At 45.0% G+C, this 23,702-nt stretch overlaps 2 protein-coding genes across 3 annotated transcripts in view; both read right to left on the bottom strand.

Moving 5' to 3' along the window:
• The window catches only part of PLCH1 (phospholipase C eta 1), an 83,794-nt gene extending 68,154 nt beyond the window's left edge, over positions 1–15,640 (bottom strand). Inside the window, exons 1-2 of the mRNA XM_075157521.1 lie at positions 15,571–15,640; positions 1,247–1,364 (exon numbers count right to left, since the gene is read on the bottom strand). Coding sequence (XP_075013622.1) covers positions 1,247–1,325 — 79 coding nt within the window. The 5' untranslated portion in view covers positions 1,326–1,364; positions 15,571–15,640. The remainder of the gene's footprint in view (positions 1–1,246; positions 1,365–15,570) is intronic.
• Positions 15,641–18,022: 2,382 nt separating this feature from the next.
• C9H3orf33 (chromosome 9 C3orf33 homolog) lies at positions 18,023–23,496 on the bottom strand. 2 transcript variants are annotated; one of them, XM_075157520.1, is made up of 6 exons: positions 23,388–23,496; positions 23,245–23,304; positions 21,345–21,498; positions 20,412–20,572; positions 19,688–19,956; positions 18,023–18,585 (listed from the first exon to the last, which is right to left on the bottom strand). In XM_075157520.1, the coding sequence occupies exons 1-5, from the start codon at positions 23,466–23,468 to the stop codon at positions 19,690–19,692; spliced, it is 723 nt and encodes a 240-aa protein (XP_075013621.1). In that variant the 5' UTR covers positions 23,469–23,496; the 3' UTR covers positions 18,023–18,585; positions 19,688–19,689. The 2 variants fall into 2 exon arrangements, with proteins under 2 accessions (XP_075013621.1, XP_075013620.1); XM_075157519.1 differs by lacking the exon at positions 18,023–18,585 and having other exon boundaries at positions 18,795–19,956.
• Positions 23,497–23,702: the final 206 nt, after the last annotated feature.

The following is a 23,702-nucleotide window of genomic DNA, read 5'->3' as shown; positions in this document are numbered from 1 at the left end:
AGCAACATGCTAACTCCTGGGGACATGCACACATCTCTTTACGTCATGCTGTTGGGAACTGCCACCTCTGTCACTGTCCAGCAGGAACTTCAGCTCCCTCCGTATACTCAGAGTGAAAGTAACTATCACTGCAGTGTCTTGCTTAGGTTGAAGAGACAAATGGGAAGCCCTGAAGGATTCTGTCAGGGAAAAATAATTAATCCTGTCTGGCCATGAATGAAAGACAAATAAATTAAGCCATAGAATGTTTCTGGTCTAGGATTCCTGCTAATTACGTCTTCTACTTTAGACAATTATCACTTTGCAGACTCATCACTCAATAGCTGTTCAGAGATTACTGGACTTTGTGCTAATGGATCATTATCCAGCCTTCGCACCATCAGCAGGATAAAGACATCACGCAGCTCTACGATGAAATACCACCTCAAGTATGAACCAGACTTTTCTTTCACTTGATCTGAAATAGCAAAACTGCAAATACGCATCCAAAACATAGTTGCTCCAGTTAAACACTCATCCTAGAGAGCAGACTGTTGCCTGGAGACAAGTGTGATTTACCAAAACACTGCAAGAGTGCTCAGACTCAGTGAAGGATACTCCAACAACTGAATGATCATAGCATGTAATCTATAATGGCAAGAGAGTAAGATGTGAGGGGTTGATAGGGGACTAATTAGAGATTCTATTAGGCATCTATTTTGCACAACATCTGATCAATACTTGGAAGTCAAGCTCTTCCTAACACTTTCAATTCCTCCTTACTAGGAGCACAAAGGATGCACACCTGCAGATTTCGCTGGAGCAGTTCTCAGGAGGAAATGTTTAAGCATAAGGCAGTGCCAGACCACGTGAACACAATTAACCCGCTTCACTCCAAAATGCAATCACCACCTACACCCAGAGCAGCACCGGCAGCACCGGAGCGCCCCCTGGCGCGCCCGCGCGGCGCCGCCGGCAGCCAGCCCGCGTCCTTCCCGCCACCACCGCGCTAACGGGGCGGCGGCACCCCGGCACCCTGCCCGGAGAGCGGCCGCCGCAGCACGGCACAGCCAGCCGGCCCCTGCGCCCACTTCGAGCCGCCGCACGGTAAAGGCATGGCCGAAGCGAGGCTTGTGCGGGACCGGTTGCTAATTGGCCCCGAGAGGAGGGTTACCAACAAGATGAACGTATGCCGCTCAGAGATTTCAGTTGCATCTGACAGTAGGAAGCACAAGAAGCCAAAAATACAAGATAACTTGTAACTTACCATGAAATACACCGTTGTCCACTAAGAAGTGCCTGCAGTACTGCAGACAGCTTTTCTTATCCAGACTCCAGTAACTCATTGTAAGAGGACTTTCTGCTCACCATCAAAGGCAGTGACCCTACAAAGTGAAACAGAGTATGGATAATTATGGAGTTAATTTATAGGAAATGTATCACTACTGCAAGCACTATAAGAGTATTTATTTATGCCCTTTATGCAAAATAGTTCATTAGCTTCATGCAAAACATTACAACACATGTAGTCATTCACTCTCCAAACATGCCCATCTCCAAGGGTATACAGGCAAAGGGTGCAGGTAAATACCAAGACACCCAGCGATGCTTACAACTAGCAAGTTTAAGGCTGCTGAAGTGAGCCCACCCTACCCGGCAGTCGCTGCACCCATGATAGGCGCCTGTTGTTACAGTCAACCCCCACAGCCCAAATCATCTCATGGAGAGATGATCAATTTAACCCATTTAATGATGCTGTGTCATATTTAACAAACTACAGACACATACATCAGACAACACCACAATTCTCCCCAGGGAAGGTTACCAGAAAAAAAAAAAGGTGAATCAAAGGTAATTACCTCCTGGATTTTGAGACCATGGAGTAGCATTATGTGGATGCAGAACCCCCTCAGCACTCCCCCTGCACCAGCGCACCCCTGCTCTTGGCAGCATTCTCCCGTGGGAGCTCGAGATGAACTCTCCTGGGGACAGGCAGTTTGAGCAGCACCTTTGAGGAGGTGCAGTTACGTCAGCCATGCAAAATTTGTGTCCTCCAGCCCCGAAGGATCCCAGCTTTGCACAGGGAAGAGATGCTCTCAACTCAGAGTGTCAGTGCTACCCTGTGTTGAAGCATGGGATCAATTATCAACCTGCTTTACCAACTTTTCTGCTTCCCCTGACTCCATTACATAGCTAATCACCAACAGGACCAAACAGAACAAGTGGGAGCAATACCCTTCCTGGGAAATGCCACCAGCTGAGGGTACCCCAAAGGACCTGGGAGCCTTGATGGCTGCCTGAACCAAGCATCTTTATCAGCAGGCAGAAGCCCACACTGCTGCACAGGGGGAAGATGGGATTCTCCTCTGAACCACTGCACTCTTTTCAGAGGCAGACTGCACAGAACTTCCCAGGAGAACACAGCAGCCGGGCAGCAACCCTCCCCTGCATGGGTCCATGCTGGCCCCTGCCTTCCCTGCTCGCCTGCCAGGGCTGAGGCTCCCAGCACTGTCACAGGATGAGTTTTGCCTCTAATGCCAGCAGCATCAGAGACAAGCCCATCAAAGTATTCACGGGTAATTTGCCGCAGATGCTATCACCAATAAGTGCTGGGAGTGGAGAGCAATCTTTCTGGACGCAGGCCCCAGAGCTCTGCTAGGCCAAGCCCTCTTGGCCGCCAATTTTTCTTGGACCCAGCCAATAATATTTATAAACCAGTTAAAATGGAAACACACAGCAAGCCAGTGCAAAACAAAGACCAGCCAAGCAAGGGGAACGCGAGTGGCTGAAGCCAATCGCTGACAATGAGGTGAGAAACAACCCCCCTTCAGCCTGGGAGCGTTTCCATCACAGCCACTCCGCTGTTCCGCTGCCGCAATCCGGGACAATGGGAACAATCGGAACAATCATTTTCAGAGACCTAAACAGTAGAAGTTAACTCATTAATAAGCTGGTGGTTATAACTCAAGACAAGGCTGTATTTGTTTGAGTCATTTCATTGAACTTCCATTCAAAGAATTTCAGCCTTTTGTTTTGCAAGTTGGACCTTACAAAAATCCATCCCACCCAGCAGGACTTGGTATGCACAGTTATGGTTACAGCCAAACAAACCAGCATTTTGAATTTCTTTGATATTTGCTGCTGGAAAAAAACAAACCAAACCAAAAAAAAACCCCCACAAACAATGGACTCCTTGATCTCCTGTTCTGATACCAAATTCTTTCACTGGATCCTCCTTCTCCCTTTGCTGTTTTATTAAGTTCAAGACTCGCATTTCAGCATCCAGATACCTCTTCCTGTTACAAGCCTGCTTTGGTCTCCCATTTTATCTCACTCCCGCCTTCACTCTGGTCAACCCAGCTGCTTTCTCGCCCACACTTGGCACAAACAATGCCAACTGCCTTTATCCAAGCAAACCACCAGCAGGATGTAAGGACACTGCCGTTCAAGCCTCCTCATAAAACTACTTCGGGGGGGGCCTCGTAACGAATCCCCCCAGATGAAACACCACAGCATGCTGTAAATGCCCAGACTGCAGCTCTGCTGAGGAATGCAAACTTATTTTGCTCAAGCGATTTCAAAACAAGAAGGAAAACAAGTAACCTTAAATCATAGCCAGCAGGACTCATATTATCCTTAATGGCCAATTTAGCTACAATCATTTCCTGGGACCCAATGACTATACTCAGCTATAAGGGAAAAGAAGGACCTGGAGAACTTTTCCCCTTCCCCGTGCATCGGTGTGATGAATGCCGTCTCCTGCGGTGGTGAAGGTGAAGCAGCTGATCATGAAGAGCCCAGAAGTATCTGCTGTTTCCGGTCCACCTGGAAACAGCCCCAGTCCCACCTCTGTTGCAGTCCCCTGCAATGGCTGAGCAGACCTCCTCTCCCTGTCATCATCCCTGCCACTTCTGTCAGTCAACAGGTACCTCTCAACTGATTCAACTCATAAACCCAGGAAAAAACACAGGCTGTTCCTGGAAGGCTAGCAAGCTGAATGCACTCAGAGAAGGTTCAACAACATTGGCACTGCGAAGGGGTAGCAGTATCCTGTGACCAGAAGGCAAGGTAGAGGGGAGCTGGCTTCCCCCTCTCCCACCAGCGAGTTGTTGGATCAGATGGACTCTCACGGACACCCACCTGCTCCAGTCTGGAAGGTGGCAAGGTTTTCTTCTGCAGGAGAAGCAGCTAGCATGGGGCTGAAGCCAATAGCTTGGTGAAAAAGTGTAAAGTGATGTTTATGTTTACTTGCACTGTTGATCAGTGCAACTATTAGAGACTGATAGGCAAATACTAATCTGATATCTACGATGTTTCTGTTGCAGGTTTGTGAGGAGGCTGTTCAGTTGCAGATGTGGGTTTTGCCTCTCCCTTGTTGCCTCTGTGGGGAGGAGAGATGATGGTCTGAATGATCCACTGCAGGTGTGAGACAAAAATGCCTGTTTCTGCTTTGCTCTATCTTAAAACTATCACAGTCTCCATTACAGTATGTTTTGGGTATGGCCCATGTATTGTTTACACTAAAGGCATATTTTACTAAAATTTGGAATGCTAAGCAGTAATACCCATTACCTCTGCCAGACTTCATCTACATTTCTTGGACTTTTGCCCTTGCCAGCCATGAGCTTTCATTACAGCTTGCCATAACTGGGGCCACTCTTCTAGCGTTAATTAGTAAGGCACAAGCTGGTAGTTACTTTAAATGTGTAGGAATAATTCTACCATCATGGTCCAGCCTACTGCCAGGCTTTTTGCTTTAGGCTACAAAAAACACAAGTGGCATCATGTTTTAATTTAAAAAATCGTATCAAATATTCATCACTAAGAATTTACACAAAATAAAAAGAGATCTTATCTCCTGCTCAGCTCCCACACAGAACTCATGTCACGGGGGGAGATGTATGGGGAAAATGTTGCTATTGATATATACATGCAGTGCCTCTGAAAGAAACCCTTCGGCCCCCTCCCCTCTCCTTCATGGCTCATGCCAATACAATACTCCTTTGTTCTTGCACAAAGGGTTCTCCCGCACCACCACGGTGGCCCCTTGGAATAAAGGTTCTCCCTGGCACGTCAGGGATGAAGGCAGAATCCCAAAGTGGCTGCATCAGCTGACACAAACATCCTGTAAGAAAACCTTCCTAAGAAACATCAGCAGTTATTTGGATGGCCCTCAAAGTTACTTGCTTTCTCTGTTACAGAGCTCTAGGAGACCCCATCCAGGATCCTGCCTTACTGTATTGTACCAAAAAAGCAAAACAAAAAACCCAACCAATGACACACTTTGGGCCAAATACCATCATTTCAAATGAATGTGCACTTAGGAACCTAACTGTACGTGAATTTGCACCATTTCAACAATGATGACATAGCAGAAAAAGAACATCCTGTTTATGTCATAGACCAGAATGTTATACAGGCTATACCTGTATAACTTATTTTATACATGTAGAATAAGCTATATGAGTAAAAAGTGTCAGTAAGCGTGTAATTATGTTTAAATAGGAAAGGACTGTACCACCAAAACGATTTTGGCAAACAGTTACCTAAACAGATATAAATCTGAGTTCAAAACTAGTTTGTGTGGTTACTTGATAACACAACCAATTCAGAGAGAGACTTGAAAACACTCTTAACTTTTCCACTCTGCAGCTTTCTCAACTTAGGGATATCACTCTTTCATGACAAGCAAAATTCCTCCAAGTTCAGCCCTGTGCCTGGCACATTTATTCCAAGAAGTCAAGCAATCGGTGCTTCACTACCTGAGCAAAGAGATGTTGCTCCAGTGTGTCAAGAATCCATCTACTTTATACCTGGATAAAGTGTATTAACATGTAAGTTGAGCAAGGGAGTCCATTATGTGGTCTGTAGAAACATGGGAACCTGAAGGAACTGTAATTTCTATTTTAGCTGATTAATTTCCATTAAATGTGTCAGCTGCATTATTTTAGTACTTTGAGTAGTGTTCCGTACGAGATGTCCTTCCAAAGAGAAGAGCAAGAGCTATGATTAGTTCTACTGAACTGTACTTCACAAAACTTAATGAAACTAAACTGATTTTGCTCAAAGAAATTTGATACAAAAAAATAAGTTAAACTTATGTACACATATGTGTATGCATGCATATACATGCCTGTGTAGATATAGATGGATGAGATGAACAAATATGCCTTTTTTTTTTACTCTCAAGATAGCGGGTGAACTCCTCACAAGGAAAGTTTTGTTATAAGCATGTTTTATGAAATTATTTGATTGTAAAAGTTGTAGAGATGAATGCGTAAGATACTTCTGAACTTAGCAGAGGATGCATATGCTCTGCCTAGGTCGTGATAGATGCTTCTTATTACAAGAGGCTTAACACCGAGAACGTAACACTTGACACTCCCTGGTCTCACAGTATTCTGCAGTTTCCCCTTTTGCACAGAAAACCCCACGCTTTAATGAGTTGTGCAGAGAAGTAGGACGCTCATTCCAGAGAATCACAATGCATTACACCAGCAGCTGGAGGGTGAGCAGCACTTGAGCGAAACATGTTCTCAGCTCAGGCTGACTGTTACGGTTAGCAGTAAACTATTTTAGAAAGTAGCAGCATAATCTAAATATTTATCTGCAATATTTAACCTGGACACTGTGTGGGTCCTGAATGTGAAGAGGGTATTAAGCACACGTCCATTTAGCACCAGACAGGAACTAGGTTTGAGTCCCGTGCACAGCTCTCTTGAGAACTCAGACAGATTAATTGGTAGTTAAGTGAGTAGTAACAGGGTGGAGAGATTGCTAATCTCACCTCTTTCCAGCTGCCCTCTCCCCTTCTTGTTTCTGAAGCACTTCAACAGATAACATTATTAAGTCAATCAGATAGTATGAATGGTTCCTACTAACAGGACAGATACGGCAGTTCACCAGTACTTTCCTCTGACAAAACCACAGCTCCAGTTTCAGAGCTCGCTGTTCCAGTATCCACTCAGTGAACACATTTTGAAAGTATGATTTATAAAAAAAAACATATTCCTTTCCTTAGCACAAAACGGTGTATGGTAAAAACAAATATTTTGTAAAAAGTTCTACCAAAGTTTAAAAAAAAAGCAGCACATGCACCTGGCTATTCTGCCTTCAACGCAAAAGAAAGTCCAGAAAACACTGAATATTCAGAGGGCTCTAGATTTTGGAAGCTTGCACCTATTTCAGATACCTGTTAATGATAAATTTTACAGTGAAAAATAGTTCAAGAGATACTGGACACTACAAGTGACAAAGGAAAAGTATAATAAAGAAAAAAAAAAGAAATAGGTTAGAAATGAGAAGAGCAATAGAGTCAAGGAAAGGAGACACTAAGCGTGTGATGGGAAATAGTACTGTATTAGCTCCAGATATGGCCAGAGAGCACTCTAAGCATTAGAGACGTCTGTACGGGAGGGCGGAAAGACCATCTGGCTGGCACTAAGTAGCAGGAATCCAGAGAGAAACACTGGTCTTTAATCTGGCAGCTGTGACTGTGTGGGGGCACCCAGAATCTCTGCTGACTGCCATCATGCACATCCAGTTAGCTTCGTTATTGCAAACAGAAAAAACAAATACCAAATCACAGTACAAATACTACTTTGAATTTTCCTTGGAAAATACTGAGGTAGTATTCAAAAGCTAAGCAATTTTGCTTCACAACAGATCTACATATATTGTTAGAACAGAGATAGGTTAACTGATATATCTTAAATTTGAGAGTAAGCAAAAGATTCACTTGGAATCATAGAATAGAATCATCATCACTTGCACACCTCAGGAACAGAATGAGGGCTGCCCAGATGGGATCGCTGGTCTTTCTGTACAACCTCTTATTCCTAGAAAGATATGTTCCAGACCAAGCTCTACATCACTTCTAAAGGTGCCATCAGCACTCAGCAGCTTGGCAAACACATTGCAATGGAAATCAGAGAAGTCAAGACACTTATCCTAGAACATGCTCTCAATAGTCCAAGGCTCAGCCCTTTGTCATACTAATATTATGAAGTAACAGATACTGAAGAGAAGGAGTGAAGTCATTTGCAATTCTGTTTACACCACAACGTGCAACCAGGAAAAATTACGTTCTCACCAACTCTCTTTCCCTGGAGCATGTTAAAATATGCTGCAGGATTTCTCCTAGGTTATTTTATCAGTAGCCATCAACAGGAACTTCTTTCCAGGCTTTATACATTAGAAAAAGAGCTGCTGTTTCCAGTTCACGTTTTTACTTTCTAAAGAAAGTATCAACAAATCCCCTGGTGGAACAACCTTCAAGCTTTCAGACACCAGCTGCTGCACAACATGGGCTGTTGTTTTTTTTTTTTTAAACAGTATCCACAAAACAAAGTAGCCATCAGATGAAAAGCTTAGCCATAGTTAGATCTGAAAACCAAATATGAAGAGATTATAAAATCCTAGTATGACAATATTTCATGGGGCATCCACCCATCTGCAGTCTTGGGCTTCTTATTTCACTAAGCCACTAACAGTCACCCAAATATTGCTAAGCATTTAAGCTGGTCTGAATTCATGCAGATTTAGATTTAACTATCATACAAACCCAGGCTCTAAGGGTTCCAAACATCATCTGTGCAAATCTCCACTGTAATCAGCATCAAATATCTACAGTCACTCAAAATAACTTGCATAAATGTTGCTAAAGTTACACGTATAGGAGCCGTGCAGAATAAGCAAGGTATGTTAGCTGCATCAGACGAAAGATCCATACTGCTGATACAAAAAGACATTTTTGCCCACAAATTGGTGTCACTCTTACAACTTAAAAAACAAAGTTTCACCTACCTACGGTGTAAACTATTTCATAAATGTATGGATATTTTCCAGAATTTAAAGTATCTTCTTGTATAAAGAAACAGTTTAAAAAGTGCCACCAAAGTTACGCTCCCTTTTCAACAGCAAGTATTTATCCATAAATATCACTAGCATGAAAAAAAATTATTGATAATACTTGGCAATAGAAAAGAAAAACATCCAGTATCTGATCCTTTTCTTATTTCTCTAGGAATTGGTCTGGAGGAATAAAATAAGAGATTTTTGTTTGGTTTATTTTTCTGCCAGATCAGTTCCCTAATCTAATGTGCCACGAGGCCACGAGAACAGCTGTGCTGGCACAACGCTGGCAGTAAAGGTGCCAGAGTGTGCAAGCCAGCACGGTAGTAAAGAAAAATTTCCTGTGGATTTTGCTGGGAGCAATTGGAAACTCTTAGAAGTCAGAGTTGACTATTCAAAGGGAAAAGGTCACAAGAGAGTTCGGATTTGGAATACAGATGTTGCACTTACATGCTCTTTAGACAGATGAGGTTTCCTGAAAATGCAGATTTTTTTTTTTAACCTGGTATTTTGGCTATTCCCCCATTAGCACATTAAATACTAATCTTAGTCATACATTGTTCACCAGATGAAGACAGACTCTGATTTTTTGCTTAAGTGTTTGAGAAAGCTACTTCTAAATATTTGTTCATTTTACAGCAACTAATAATCTACATCAGCAAGCCAGAAACAGCATTATCATCACTGACCTTGCTCCTGCCACACCAGAGCACACCTCTCTTCATTGTCCCCTACTAGTTCAGTCCCTTGTCTCAGTACCAACACTCTGCCGGGGACACTCAGGAAACTGTACCCAGCTTGACTTGGTACTTTCTGTACCTTCACTTCTGTGCTGAAGGTAGGAAAGCAGGCAGCAGCGGCTGCACATCTCCTTCCTAATCGCATTAGCAATCTGTGAGGTTCAGCCTAACCCTAAGAGCATCTAATTTGGATCACGTTAGAGGACTGATGCCCACAATTTGCTCCTTAAACTACCCTTTCATTTTCCAAGAGAGGAGCAGGTAGACTTCACTGCACAGTCCCATAGGCAGTGTCTGGCCAACAAGTTACCGGCACCCATTCCTCCCCCCGTGTAGCCCACCCAGTGCAGGCAGGAGGCCAGTCAAGCTGTGTTAGCCTGTATAATGAACAACGTTCTTATCTGTCCTACCCACAGCTAACAAACAGCAAACTTCAATCTTCTTGTGGCCGTTAATTCTGATGGAGCTTTTGTTTCAAGTCATTGCTCTGCTCTTTCTGGGAAGTCATGAAAAGCATGTGTCAGCACAACTTGCTGCTGAGGAAGGCATTAGAAAGGATTTGAACTGACTCCCCATGGCAACAGACCCTGAAAGAGAATTAGCATTTGCTCCCCGTTCCTCAAAAAGCCCAAATGGAATTTGTTTTTCTCCTATTTAAGGAATTATTTCCAGGAGGGTGGCATGCTGCTGCCTCTATCGCTCAGCAGGCACCGCTTCAGAAGACACCTACCTCACACACGCTGTGTTCAGCATAACAGTCATCCCACCAGACGTGGAACTGATAAATATGAGTAAGTGTACATGAATGTTTTCCTTACACAGCTTTCCCGTACTCTGCACACCTTTCTGCTGCTTTTGCCAGCTCTCTGTACATCAAGTCACTAATCAAAATAATTTTTTTGTTTTGATGCACAAAGATTTTCAAACTCCAGATGTTGAACGCAAGTCTTTCTATGCTGGAGATTTTAATCTACAGAGAGAGAACTCAGTTCACCACGTTGGCAATGCTTTTTTTTTTATGCATCATCAACAACACATCTTCAGATTCTATTACGCTCGGATTCTTTTATTTTTTCTCCAATTTCTTCTATAACACCATCACTCCTTTCAAAGTAGGCAGAGGAACGTACAGCAAGCCCAGAACTGTCAGCTCCAAGAGCCATCCACACCAGCGTGAATGGTCCCAAAGTCGGGGGAATTGATTCATCTCAGAGGTAGTTAGTGAACTCCCAGAGATTCCTAGCTCATGCCTCAATTCTCCAGGTAAAAACTGGACAACTTTACCTTCCACGCTGGAGATGATAAATTTCCACAGACTCCAGTGAATTACACTACTGCACGTGGTCAAGAAAATAAACTCCCATTCACACCACTCAGTCCAGTGGTGCTGATGCTGACTAGGGTGAACTACTGGAAGTGTCAGCAAAAGGATACTGATGGTCTCCCAAGAACGCATCCAGCACTGCTTTTAGCTGAAGCTCTGGTTAGCACTGCTTCGCCACGTGCATCTCTGCCTGGAGCGTGAAACATAAAAGGCAAGTAAAGGGAGTAAATGTTCTCACAGAGATTCAACACAGCAAGAAATTTACTGAACAGCTGTTAATAACATCTTCAAGAGCTTCTGAAAATATCTGACACAGATCTTAAGACCTTTTCCTAACAGCAAAACGATGCTTTAAAGACATGAAGTCATGATAATGAATGTGAAGTGTAAGCTCACTTTGTTCTTACCTATCATTATTTTAGAAAAAAAAAATTCTGTTTCTAGAAATTAAAATAAACGTTTCTCTCCTGTAGGTCATTTCACAGCTTTAAGGACCTCTTCTTCCTCAAATATCACCCTGTAAAAAGCAGGTGGTAAGCAGCACACCAGATCACACCTGAGAGTATCCATCTCTCACCAGGAGTAAATATTTAATAATTTGGACAAGCCATTTTCAGACACACTGAATATATGAATATATACGATATATATAATATATGAAACTCTATTCCTTGTAATGGGCAACACTGCCATTTCAATAGCTGAAACAGCTATTGCTATAACCTATGAAACCCTGGATGTTGCTCAGCTGTAGCATAGAATAATTCAAACAATGTGATAAAATATGAAGATAAAAATAAGATGCCTGGAAAGGACTTGTGCCAACACCGCGAGCCATGTGCATGGATGATCTGCATCTTATATGATATTTGGCTACTTGTTGATTGATATGCAGTCCCCCAAAGAGCGGACATTTTATACAACAAGGCCCTTTATGTATGACACAGTCGGTAATTGCCAATATTCTTCCATTTTTTCTTGTGGGGACTGTTCGCTGCCAACCAATGTGTCAATCACCCGTGGCTGGAACTAAGACCAAGCAAAGAATATGGGAAACACATTGATATGAGGCTCAGCAATGCCCATTTTAGGCCCATGCAGTTACAGTCGACACATCATCCCGTACTCCATCTCAGTGACACGCTTGGTCATGCTCGGTGTGCATGGGTACGTGAACTTTGTGTCAGTTCCAATAAATCAAGTCTGTAATGGAGCATGGACTGCTTTACACAACAGCTTTTCTCTACTCGAAATTTCTTGCAAGCAACCTTGAGTTATTTCAGGTTGAAGAGACTCACATGGACACCTCTTGCCGAGAATGATATGCTGCTTTAATGCACATGGCCACATGCCCTTGAAGCAGTTTTGCATTGTTCACCGGTGGACCTGAGCCTCCGGAGGGGCACATGTTGCATCCCCAGCATCGCGTCCCTGGCTTTTTCTAGCACTGCAACAGGCGTCTGCTTCCAAACCACTGTCAGCAGCTCTGCCCACCTCTCCCTTCCACTCCTCTGTACTTCCACTACTCTTGTAGGAGCCTTAATAAGTGCCTATCTGCAGTAGCGGTTATTTCCTCACCTTCTTGATCTTTCAACCTGCATTTCCATCCCTCAAATGCATGCTCCACATCACTCTCAGCTACCCAGGTACAACCAGATAGCACTTCTGTAATGCCAGATGACCAAGAAAAGGCTTTGTGAGTCAGGAAAGCAGAGGGCAAGCTCAGATCTCTGAAGTAATGATAATGCCCTCAGTGGCCATGGAGACTGGAAGAAGGAAATCACCTTTGTTACAGAAGACAAGTCCAGTTTTCTAAAATAAACAAGAAAAAGAAAAAAAAAGGTACACACACACCCCTGCTGGCAATTAGATCAGTCTGCACTAACGTTGGCCAACCTCAGCAGTACTCCAGTGGAAGAACCTTCTGCTTACAGACTTGGAAACAAAGACAGATTTATCCTTAGCACAGTCCAGACCCAGTGGTTCAAACCAATTAATCTCTGGCGCGTTGCTCAGCCCTGCTCCACTGCCCGGGGGAACCACGCTTTGCTGGTTAGTGCCTTTAACACCCTTCCAGTACAACAGCCATGATGATTGCTCAGAACACGCTCTGCATCCTACTATGCCAAAAGGAAAACACCACAATAACTGTGTTTCTTTCATTTCAACACATTCAAGTAAATTTGAAGCACTAATAAAATAAGTTTCTGTAAGACCCTACAAGGCAATTATGCATGGCAGTCTTACCTCCTCTGAAGACACAGGCCGAAAAAACTGTCCTGTTGAAGATAATACAGGAGGTCTCTAACAGACCTGGAAACAGACCTCTGCTTTCCAAATTTGGAGTGTTTGTGATACTTTTTTAACATTCAGACTTCTTTAAACTTATTAAAAAAACCCAAAGCAAACAAACAAAAAACAAAACAAAAAATCCGCCACACCACCCTGTGTAGCTGTGGCCCTGGCTTTGCCATCTAGGTTATCAATTTAAATTGAATTGGATCTTGGGTGACACCTTAAAAAAAGAAAATCCTTATTCAGATTTCATTAAATGAAAACCATTCTATTTATAGAAAGATTACTTTGTAAAGCCAACAGAAATACACAGCTTCAGTGTTAAAGCCTTTCCCAGAAATAAGGGGAAGCTAAATATTGAATAGAGGGCTAATTTTCATTCTGTGTTTTGATGCTCATAAAACTGTTTTACTGTAACGGCTATTTCTTGACAGTGTTTTAAATTACAGATCGATTCACGCAAAACTGAGATCTGTTAATAGCGGGTGGCCTCTCCTTTACTTTTAGGGAGTGAAAATTTTATTCTCCTTTACAAATACTGGTGATTTTGATCAAAGTCATCGTGGGACACCCACCTCAAAGGGTGAAAGGACAGAAGCATTAAATCAATTCCCTAGGCAACCTCCCAAGCTGAGCCAGTATTGTTAAAACAATGAGTTGTGCACCACTTGATCCAAAACCACCAGCTGATCCCCATTTTTTATAGACAATAGGTAGCATAAAACCAGAAAGCATCTGCAACCAGTCAGATCGTTTTTCACAAATTATATATATTCAACTGATAAAACTTAACATTTTTTTTTCCTATAACAGCCTACTGGCATTTTTAAACCTAGAAAAAGCATCCTTCAGAGTTTAAAAAAAAAAACACCACAAAAAAACAACAACCAAAAAAGGTAGCATTCTCAAACTTATTCCAGGGAGCTAACGTTTAAAGAAAAAGGAAGATTTTTAACAGTGTGCATACACTATGCTGTCTCTCGCCTCCCAAAAAGTCCACATTTTCCTTCCATATACCACATTAGGTGTCTTGTTGCTGGGTTAAATCTGTCTATCTTTTCAGTAATGTTATGTGCAGATATTCTTTCATATTTCAGAACAACAGACACCCGAAGTTTTCTTTTGCTTCCTTTAAGTTTTGTAACATACGGGCCAGAAGTCCCAAGGACAAGGAAATCAGGGGAGTCCACTGAAAACAGGCAAACATTGTGCTTTATAACTCAGGAGTTAAAGCACACTTTAAACAAAGAGCCTATGACTAGTTCATCAGATAAGGCTTATATCTTTCTCTCTGGAATTTAATAGCATTTCTTCTAAAAACACTTTTTGGTCAGGTGGAGTTGAAGTTCCCAGAATTATACAGTTGCTTAATTACAACAAAACGTGCATGAAGTATAATTCCCAGCTCATTGTACTTTTTTTTTTTTTAAATGGTTTATGGAGTAGATTATCAGCCCTCAAATAAGGTATTTTTAGGAAAGACTCAATCCACAAGAGGCTTGATTCTTATCAACTTCCAGCTACTTCAGCACAGAGTCAGGACCAAGCGCGCTCCATAAGCGCCGCTCCCTGCAACACTCTGGGTGATGTCCGCCGCTCCTCCCAGTGGGGTCAGGATTTTACGTTAAGCCTCATTTAACACGGTCTGGCCTAAGTCTAAGGCATACCAAGCGGCTGCAGTTTTCTCTGGTTTCAGCTCATCACCGAACTGGGTGCTGCAACTGTTCTGACACAACCTTAAAGCAGAACCTCCCACGCCCCATGGCAAAAGCAGGTTTTACCCCCAAGAGAGAGGGCAAAGAGCCCAAAAGACGACTGTAAGTTTATCTGGCATGATTCGTTATTTAACCCACAGAACAAATACGGCCAACGCAACCGCTGGAGCAGCCCCCTGTGACTCCGGCCGACACCAGACTCACCTCGGAGCACCAAGGACAAGCCCTTGGTAGCAGCAGCACGGCAGGCGCTGGCCCTTCCCTGGGGACCCCCGCGGGCCGGGCCCGCCGCGGGGCGGCTGCGCCTGCAGCTCCAGGGGAAGGAAAGGTCGCGGTTTCTTTATGAACAGAGTAGAACAGTGAGATGCACGGTGTCTCACCGACCAGAACAACATTTTATCCGGGGAAAAAAAAAAAGTTACACCTTGTAAACCCTCACTTGAACTTTTGGCTGCAAACGCCGGGAAAACTCAGCATTAATTCCCAAAACGAAAGCCTAGCGGAGGTTCCCAGCGGGGCGGGCGGGTCCACGCCCGCCACCGTCCACCCCCAGCCCCGCCGCAGGGAGCCCCCGCGGGGGCCGCACCACACCCGCCACCCGCCCGCACCTCGGGGGCCGGGGGCTCGGAGCGCCCCGGCAGGGCAGCGTCCCGCCCGCACTCACCGCGCGGCGCCGGTTTCGGCTCGGTCTCGTCCCGCACCACCGCCGCCGCAACCTGCTCTCCCGTTCAAACGCACGGCGCTGCCGCCCGCCCCGCCCCGGCCCAGCCCGCCCTCCGGCGCGGAGCGCAGGGGAAACCCGGAGCGGTGCCGTGCCCGGAGCGGAGCGCGCTCCCGCCCGCCAGCGGAACGCCGGCGGCGGCTGAGGCCGGCGATCCATCCCCGGTGTTGCGGCGGCCCCGCGCCCGCTCCCATTCAACCTGCTCCATTGTGTGTCCGCTCCGAGGCGGCGGGGCGCCGCGCCGCCCCTCAGCGCTGCCCCACCTCACGGCTGCCGCGCGGCCAGGGGCCCTTTCCCTAACCGTCCCGGTAGAGTCTCCTGACAGCGGCCGCTCCTCACGGCGGGACTCGCAGCGTTCCCCGAGCCGAGGGGGAGCGGACCCGGCTGAGGCGCGGGGCGGCCCCTCAGGCTCACCTTCGTCCCGCCGGCGGCGGGTGCCATGGAGACGCGCGGGACGGCCCCGCCGCCTCAGGGCGCCACGGGACAGCGGCAACCGCCACAACCGCCGCACCTGCCGCGGGGCGGGGCGAGGCGGCAGCGTCCTTCCTCACAGCCCCCGGGAGCCGGAGAGAGCGTTCAGGGACCTTCCCCGAGCAGGCCGGGCTCCCCCGGGGGAGGGGAGGGAAATCATCGGGTTTGACTGACTTTTTTTGGGTTTTTTCCTTTAAAAATCTCGATGAGGTTCAAGGGCTGTTCACCTGCGTTGGCTAACGGAACCTAAGGGCCGGGAAGGGATAACCGGCACCTACACAGCTCTGATTTCCCTGACCTACGGTGATCCGACGGCCATCAAAAGCCCTGGCCTGAGGGAACGCACCTCTCTGGGGGAGGAGGTTAAGTCTAAAACTGTGCTTTTGAAATTACAACTTTTTGTATCCGATAGCCCCGTGGGTGACTGAGGAGCGTTTTATAGGGAACCTGCAGGTGTGAGCTCTGACAGGCTGGGAAAAGAGCGGGGATATTGCAACGAACAAGCGACGTAACCTGAGGAAGGTGACTGCCGTCTCTCCTGTCCCGGGGACCTCGGCAGGGGGAAGCCCCCCCAGACGCCCATCCCTGTGCGGCAGCGAGGCCTGGCTCCATGCTTCTTTGTTTGTCAGGAAAGGATGCTGACAGCACCGTGCCCACCGCTTTCGGGTGGGCTCCGAGGAAGGCTGGTAATGTTTGTGATAACCATTTGCCTTACATGCCGCACCAGCAATAAAAAGCCTGTGCAACGTTGAAGATATTTTTCTTAGTGGGCCATTTGGAGGCCCCTCCTTTCACTCCCTTTTTTTTTTTTAAGATGTATTGCTCACAGCATATTCAGAGTTGCAGGGGCGAAGGCACAAGAGCTAAACAGTTTAATTCTTGTCCTTATTCTTAATCACACAAGAACTGCATCCTCTGCTTGGAAATACTCTTGCCTGCATTGCTGCTGGGCTGAAGGGATGGGATAGTGCTCCTCAGAGGCAGCGTGGGGTGTTTTTATGTAATGGAGAAAAGTGCTTCTTCTCCCCCAACCTCCCAGTCAGTTCCTCAACTCGGTCTGCAGACCTATTTGTTTCTACTCCTGTTACCGGTTTTTCAATAGACAGGCCTCCCACAGAGATAAGATCTGCAACCTCTCAAGCCTTGCACAGATGGAAAGCACAGCTTTGAACTGAGTTGTGCTTTTCTGAGGGGGGAGGGTGTGTTGTTTTTTTTAAAACAGATAAGCTCTGGACATATAAGGAAGATAAGGAAAACAGCATTAACAAACAATTACAGGAGTTGACTCTCATGAAATCAGTTGTCACTGCAATCTCAAATCCCGTACTACTCGGTTACTCTCTGTGAGACTACTGTTGTCCATTACAGCACAGATCACGTACACGAAGCTGCTTCCCTGGGTTTGTATTCTGACCAAGAACACATCTCCAAGAACACATCACCAAAACTTCTTCTCATGTGCAACAAACGTGAAAAGAGATCAGAGATCTGAATTCAAAGATTTTAGATATCCCTCTCCACAGTTCCGTCTGAAATTATTTGTTAGACTACCTCATGGCCACAAATAAAGGGAAGGGACCTTCAAAAATTTAGTTCAAACTAAGGGGAGGCTAAGTAAGTGATAAAGCAGCTGTATTGCCCCCTTTTAAAAATCCTTCACAAGCCACAACCTAATGGAAAGGGTACAACAATTTGCCGTAATTTAGAAAAATCTCTAGGGCTTTTCTGAATTCCATCAAAGGTAAAAAGGGCTAAGAGGCAAGACTGTGAGGGGACAAAGTTGGTTCATATTCACCCACACCTCGCCTCTGCTTGCTAGAAATGTAGCATGCTGTTTCCTGAGATTTTTTTCTCAGCTTTACAGTGGATTTTTGTGATAAATCTTCCTATGACTCATTTACAAAACAGAAGTGCAAAGTCCAGGTAGAATTATATTTAATTATTACAGCAAAAAAACATTATAACTGTACAGTTACACTCAGTTTGGAAAAGCTCTTCCTACTTACCAGATGTAGGAACAGGAACACCTATAATCACCCATGAGAAGTGGATTATTGCTGAGACTGAATTTGTACTTTGGGGTTAAAAGTCAGCTTTGAGTTTTGCTTTGGAGGATGCGACAGCCAACCCCATGACTTTTATGTACCACAGCAGTGATTGCCCAGTCCTTTACTGTATAATGCATAAAACCAGATGCCTCACTTTTTTTTCCTTTCTTTTCTTTTTTTAAACAGGCACATATACCTGGTTTCCAGCTCCCATCCAGGTCTGCCTCTGCCCACAGAGCTGCTTCTCTTCTCCCCCACGTCGGTTTCCAGTGCAGATCTGCGCTGCAGGTACTTCATGGCTTGCTGCTCGCTGTGCTTTGCAAAAAACAGCCTCATCTCTCAGAGGACCCAGGAACAAAAGTAATAAAGCAGCACTGACATCTATTCTTACCCGAGGAAGAGCTGCTTTTTTTAGGATCTCAGGATTCACAATTTTGCCCTGAAGTCAGCACAGAAAATGATGACATAGCAACTGAGTGTCAGACAAGCAGTGCTCAGCTATTAAGATTTTTTTGTACTATACTCTTCTCCCTTGTATTTGATTGGCAAGGAAATACACAGAAAAAGAAAATCTGTACAACGCTTTGCTTTAAATATCGGGACTGTGGGAGGTTAAACAAAGGTCAAGTGCTTGGTATATAAAACGTGTAACAATGAACATAAATTCAATCTTTATTCTGAGAATATTTACAAAATAAATAATAATACACTCATATACTTAACACGTTTCAAAAATAAAACAAGAACGAGAATTTCTTAGCACAGTATGGTCCACCTTTTCAAATTTCATCTAATTTTAGATATTTATAGAACCATCAGAAAAAAGAGCGTAAGTTTTTCCTCTTCAATTGAATGTTGTCTTCTAAAAATTTGGATTACTGACATATTAATTTATATTCTTTGATATACCAAGTGCTTTTTTTTCCTGCAAAACTTTAGTTGTTATGACCTTACAGCTTTTTAAGGTCAGCCATAACAAACTACCTTTTATATTAGTAACAATGCAACTCATTATTCAAGATGAAAGATTTTTAAAACACAAATTATACAGAAAAGTAGTATAAGAATAGAATTCAAACAAAATGCTCATGTGTAAACACATACCACAAGCTTTGTAAAGGTCTGAAATGGAGTTTTCTAACCCACGTGGGCTACATAGTAATGACACATAACAGAGAAACATTTAAGGCTGTGCATTGTGAACTAGCACTCTGCACCTCTTAAAAACTGGACTGCCGACTGATTTCACCAGTTGGTTAACACAGCTGTGTAGGTATTTAGCAGGTGGAAAACCGGACAACTAATTTAGGACGTTATTGTGGAAAAGTTTGGCTTCAGAAGATTTTAATTTGTGGCCTGCATACTACTGCTAAACTTCAATCCCACATCGATTGTAATATGGCATTAGGTAACTTCATGGATTTTCTGTTAAGACAGGGACCCTCAAAATTATGGCACTGTTTTTTATCATAAACTTCTACTTTACATAAAGCACATAACATAGGTAACTGGCATTCCTCCAAGCAAATTTCCCTTTTTACCTTTACGTAGAGCTTCTTAACCAGCTCACAAATTGTTTCAATCTCTGTACAAATCTATTGTTGCTTATACGATCTCTAATTCTTTCAGAGTAGCTTTCTTCTTTCCATATTCCTTTATTTTTCTTCAAGGCCTTTAACTCTGCTCGAAGGAGTCTTTTGTGAAGTTTCCAGTACAGGTGGGAATCGTGATGTAGTCCTTCAATACGTGCTGTTCTGCCAAGCCCTTGTCTCAAGATCTCTTCATTTAAGCACACGCTGAGCAATCGACCCTATACAAAGGCACAGTAGGTATGATATTCACTTCACCTTTAAAACAGTGGGGTTTTTTTTTATGTGAACTCCCTCTGAGGTACAAGCTTTACTTCTGGCTAAATCTGCGCTCTGGCAGAAAGAGTTAAAAGTTGAGAGGAATCCAGCTGACTGTTAAAACCTAATACTAATGCAAGACATTTGTGAGGGAACATTTGATGGACTAAACATCAGGCTAATCGGAACTACACGATATAGGCTAGCACTATCTGACAGAAATACACTCATGGCATGAATCAGTCCGCAAAAATACTGGTCTTGAAATCAGATTTACAAATACAACATTTAAAATTCATATCAAGATATATAAATTATAAATAATAACATTCCTTAAATGTACTGAGATAACTGAATTGCATAACTGCAGTCAAACTCAAACATGCAGATTAAAGTCAATTTTTGTTACGATATTTACCTTATTCACTAAAACAAGGCACTCGAGTGCCAAGTCCTCCCTTCCGAGAAGTTGGAACCACATCATTTGTTTGGGTTTTAACTCTCGCTGTAACCAGGCCATGCCGCTCGGAGCCAACTCCACTCCAGCAAGTCTCACCAGCAGAAGACCTTTTGATTGCCCTGATTACGGAAAGGGGGAACTTCGTTACTGAATGCAGCAGTCAAAGGAAATTCCATGCTTTGCACAGACCCTCAGCTGTTCGTAAGGAATTTATTCCCATGGACTTGAAAAAAAGAAAAATAATCCATTTTAGTTCCCCAAAGCACTACTTATTCACAAATAAGAATTTGGTCTCATCTCTCCTTCAGTAAAAAAATTAATTCAAGGTTGCATAAGTGGTTTAAGCTAGTTTGTTTTATTTTGCATACAAATAGAACTGCTTTCACTATCAGTCACTATTATTTTATCTGAAGGGGCAGAAAAATAGGAAAGAAGCACCAGTGCCTGCAGGTATTCGCAAAACAAGTGTGTGACTCTCAAACTTGATGAACAACTTCCGCGAAGTCACAGAAAAACTCTCCGTAAGAATGGGTTTGTACACGTAGCTGTCAGATCTTCATCTGTAAATAAAAGCGTAATCCCAACAGAGCCTTTTTGCCAGGAATGAGATGAGCTACGCAAGCAAATGAACTGCCTGTGTGCTAGCTTTTGCTGCCAGAAAAATATCACGATAATGATGCTAATTAATACAAATACTGTATTGGCAAACTCTTTTTACAGGTCTCCTCACAGTCTTTTATTCCCCAATTTCCACCTGTAAAGTATGGACAGACCAAAAGGCAGAGCCAGAATTGTACCTTAGCCCTTCCTCTCAGGCTTGTGTTCTGTGTAGACGCATGAAGAACAACAACATTTCATTCCTCTCTTTGTTCTTCATGTACTTTTACTTACATTTTCTCTGTATCGATGTAATGAAAGGAATGCTAATGGGAATGTGTTCAACTTCCAGGCCTTTCTCAGTTATGCGATGTAATTTCCCCCGCAATTTCACATTCTTTTGTACAAACTCCACAGGTATATCCAAAGCACTTGTAAACTTTGCTGTCTATTGATGGAAAGAAAAGCAAGACAAAGTTTAAAAAAAAATGTAGAGCAGTTACAATCACATTAAATCCAAATTCTTCTTAAAATAGTTTGGCAAATTACAGATCTATTATTAGACAGCATGGGCAAGTATATATATATGTTTTAACAGTAATCAGATGCAGAAGCCATTATGTGCCAGCCTTTCCAGACACTTAGGGATGTTCCCTGTTTCACAGGAGTTGCAATGTTAGCGGCGGGCATGCAAGCAAGGTTTAGAGAAAGAACAGAAACTGGCATTTTTTAAGCAATGCATATTGAAGTTCACTTGATTCACCTTGAAGAGAGTGTTTTAGAAGTGGCCTGAACGGTGCTAGAATAGGGGTGAAAGGAAGCCAGGAGGTGTTTAAAGACGCCAGCAAAGAACAGACACACTGAAAACAAAGGCAGAGCAGGCAGGACAGAAACAACACAGACTTTGGTAAGGGAGTAAAAGAGGAGAGGGACAAAAGCAGGTGTACACCTTTGAAAAGATCACAAGAAGATTAATTTGATACCATAGCCGTCAATTAATGGGAGGATTCAAAGGGAGAATTACATGATCACACAGGAAAACTAACCCTAGCGGCAGCAAAGACTTGGCCAGCAGCAGCTGCCTGGTTCAGGGGGTGGAGGGAGAAGGACGGGCACCAGGGATGGCGTAACGCCCAGAATTTAAGACACTAAGGTCCAGAGGTCTCACTGTAAGAACACTGACCTACTTCTATACAGCTGTGAAAAGTACCGATCTGCTTGTGTACAACTGCTGTGACACACCAGCCCTTGGGGGAAATAAAAAAACCAAATCACCGTGACTAAACTCAAAGATCTTTCTACCGTATGTTATTTATTCAGTAAACCTTCCCATTTGTGGTCCGTAAGGTCTCCCAGTAGGAATACAGAAGTTCAGGACCTGGCGGGCAGAAAGCCTGAAGGTTTTTACGAACAGAAGTTGTTCCAGTCTGATCTCCTTTGCACTGGAAGCTCCAAGAGCCTGGTTAACACATGTACAAGGCCTTGGTTTAAAACAAACAAACAAAAAAAAAAACAGGAAAAAAAGGAATTCTGGCAACACTTGTAGTTCAAACATAGGTTTTCTGGTAGGATTTTAAAGTAGAAACTGTATATAAATGTTCTCCCATAGCAAACTGCATTTGGAATTGTGCAGAGGGAAGATTAGAGTAACTACTTTTTTTAAACCGCTGGAAGAGCGCGGGAGAAGGGGTCGCTCCCCACCAGCGAAGGCGCGGCTCGGCCAAAGCGGCGTAGCATCCGCACACGCCGTGAACTGATCGTTTCAGGAAGTGAAGGAAGATTTAGGGTCATGTTTAAAAATATTCAAAAGCAGTTCTGCTCGTGGAAGCACGGAGACAAGACGCGAGGAAACCACCTCCACCTCAGCTTTACTTGGAGCAGAGGCATGAGACCACCCGGCCTGTACGCCAGCGCACGCCACCTGCACAAAGGGCTGCAGAAGCCGCGGCTGCGACGCAGAACAAGCTCCTAAGTGAGAAAACAAAAGCGGGGGCGAGGAGGCTCCCGCTTCTGGCCGCGGATGTGCCGCGCGGGAGGAGACACGCGTGGAAGCGGCGCGTCCGCCGTGCTGCAGGCCCGCGCTGGGCGCCGCTGCCCCTTCCGCCCTCCCGCCGGGCCGCGCCGGGCTCCCCGCCGCCGGCCGGCACCGCGGCGGGCCCGGGAGGGAGCCCCGCCGAGCCCCCCCCGCACTCACCATGCGGACGCTGCGGGCCAGCACCAGCACGCCGGCCACCGCCATCCCGGTGCTCAGGCTCTGCGGGCAGAGGAGAGCGGGGCTCAGCCGGGCCGCGCCGCGCAGCCCCCCGGCCCCTCACCCGCCGCCCCGGCCCCCGTTACCCGCAGGAGGCTGAGGTGCGCGTCCGCCCACTCGGAGAGGCGGGACAGGCCCTCGGCCGCCCCGCTCCTCCGCTCCGCCATGGCCGCCCGCTGCTTCCGCGCCGGGGCCGCAGCGCCGCCCGCCGGCCGGGAGCGCCCGGGCGGGGGAGCCGGGCGGGAGCGGGGGGGACGGGGACAGGGGAGCCGGGCCGCGGGGAGCGGATTTTAGGGTTGGGCCCTGCTGCACCAAGCGCTCTAACCCCGGTAACGCTCCTAGTCTGGGGCAGCTTCAAAGTAAGGCTCTGGCCATCGCCGGTGCAGACGCTGTGAGTGCCG

This window comes from Calonectris borealis, chromosome 9, assembly GCF_964195595.1.
Source record: "Calonectris borealis chromosome 9, bCalBor7.hap1.2, whole genome shotgun sequence".
Taxonomy (NCBI): Eukaryota; Metazoa; Chordata; class Aves; order Procellariiformes; family Procellariidae; genus Calonectris; species Calonectris borealis.
This window is presented reverse-complemented; position numbering and strand designations above follow the sequence as displayed.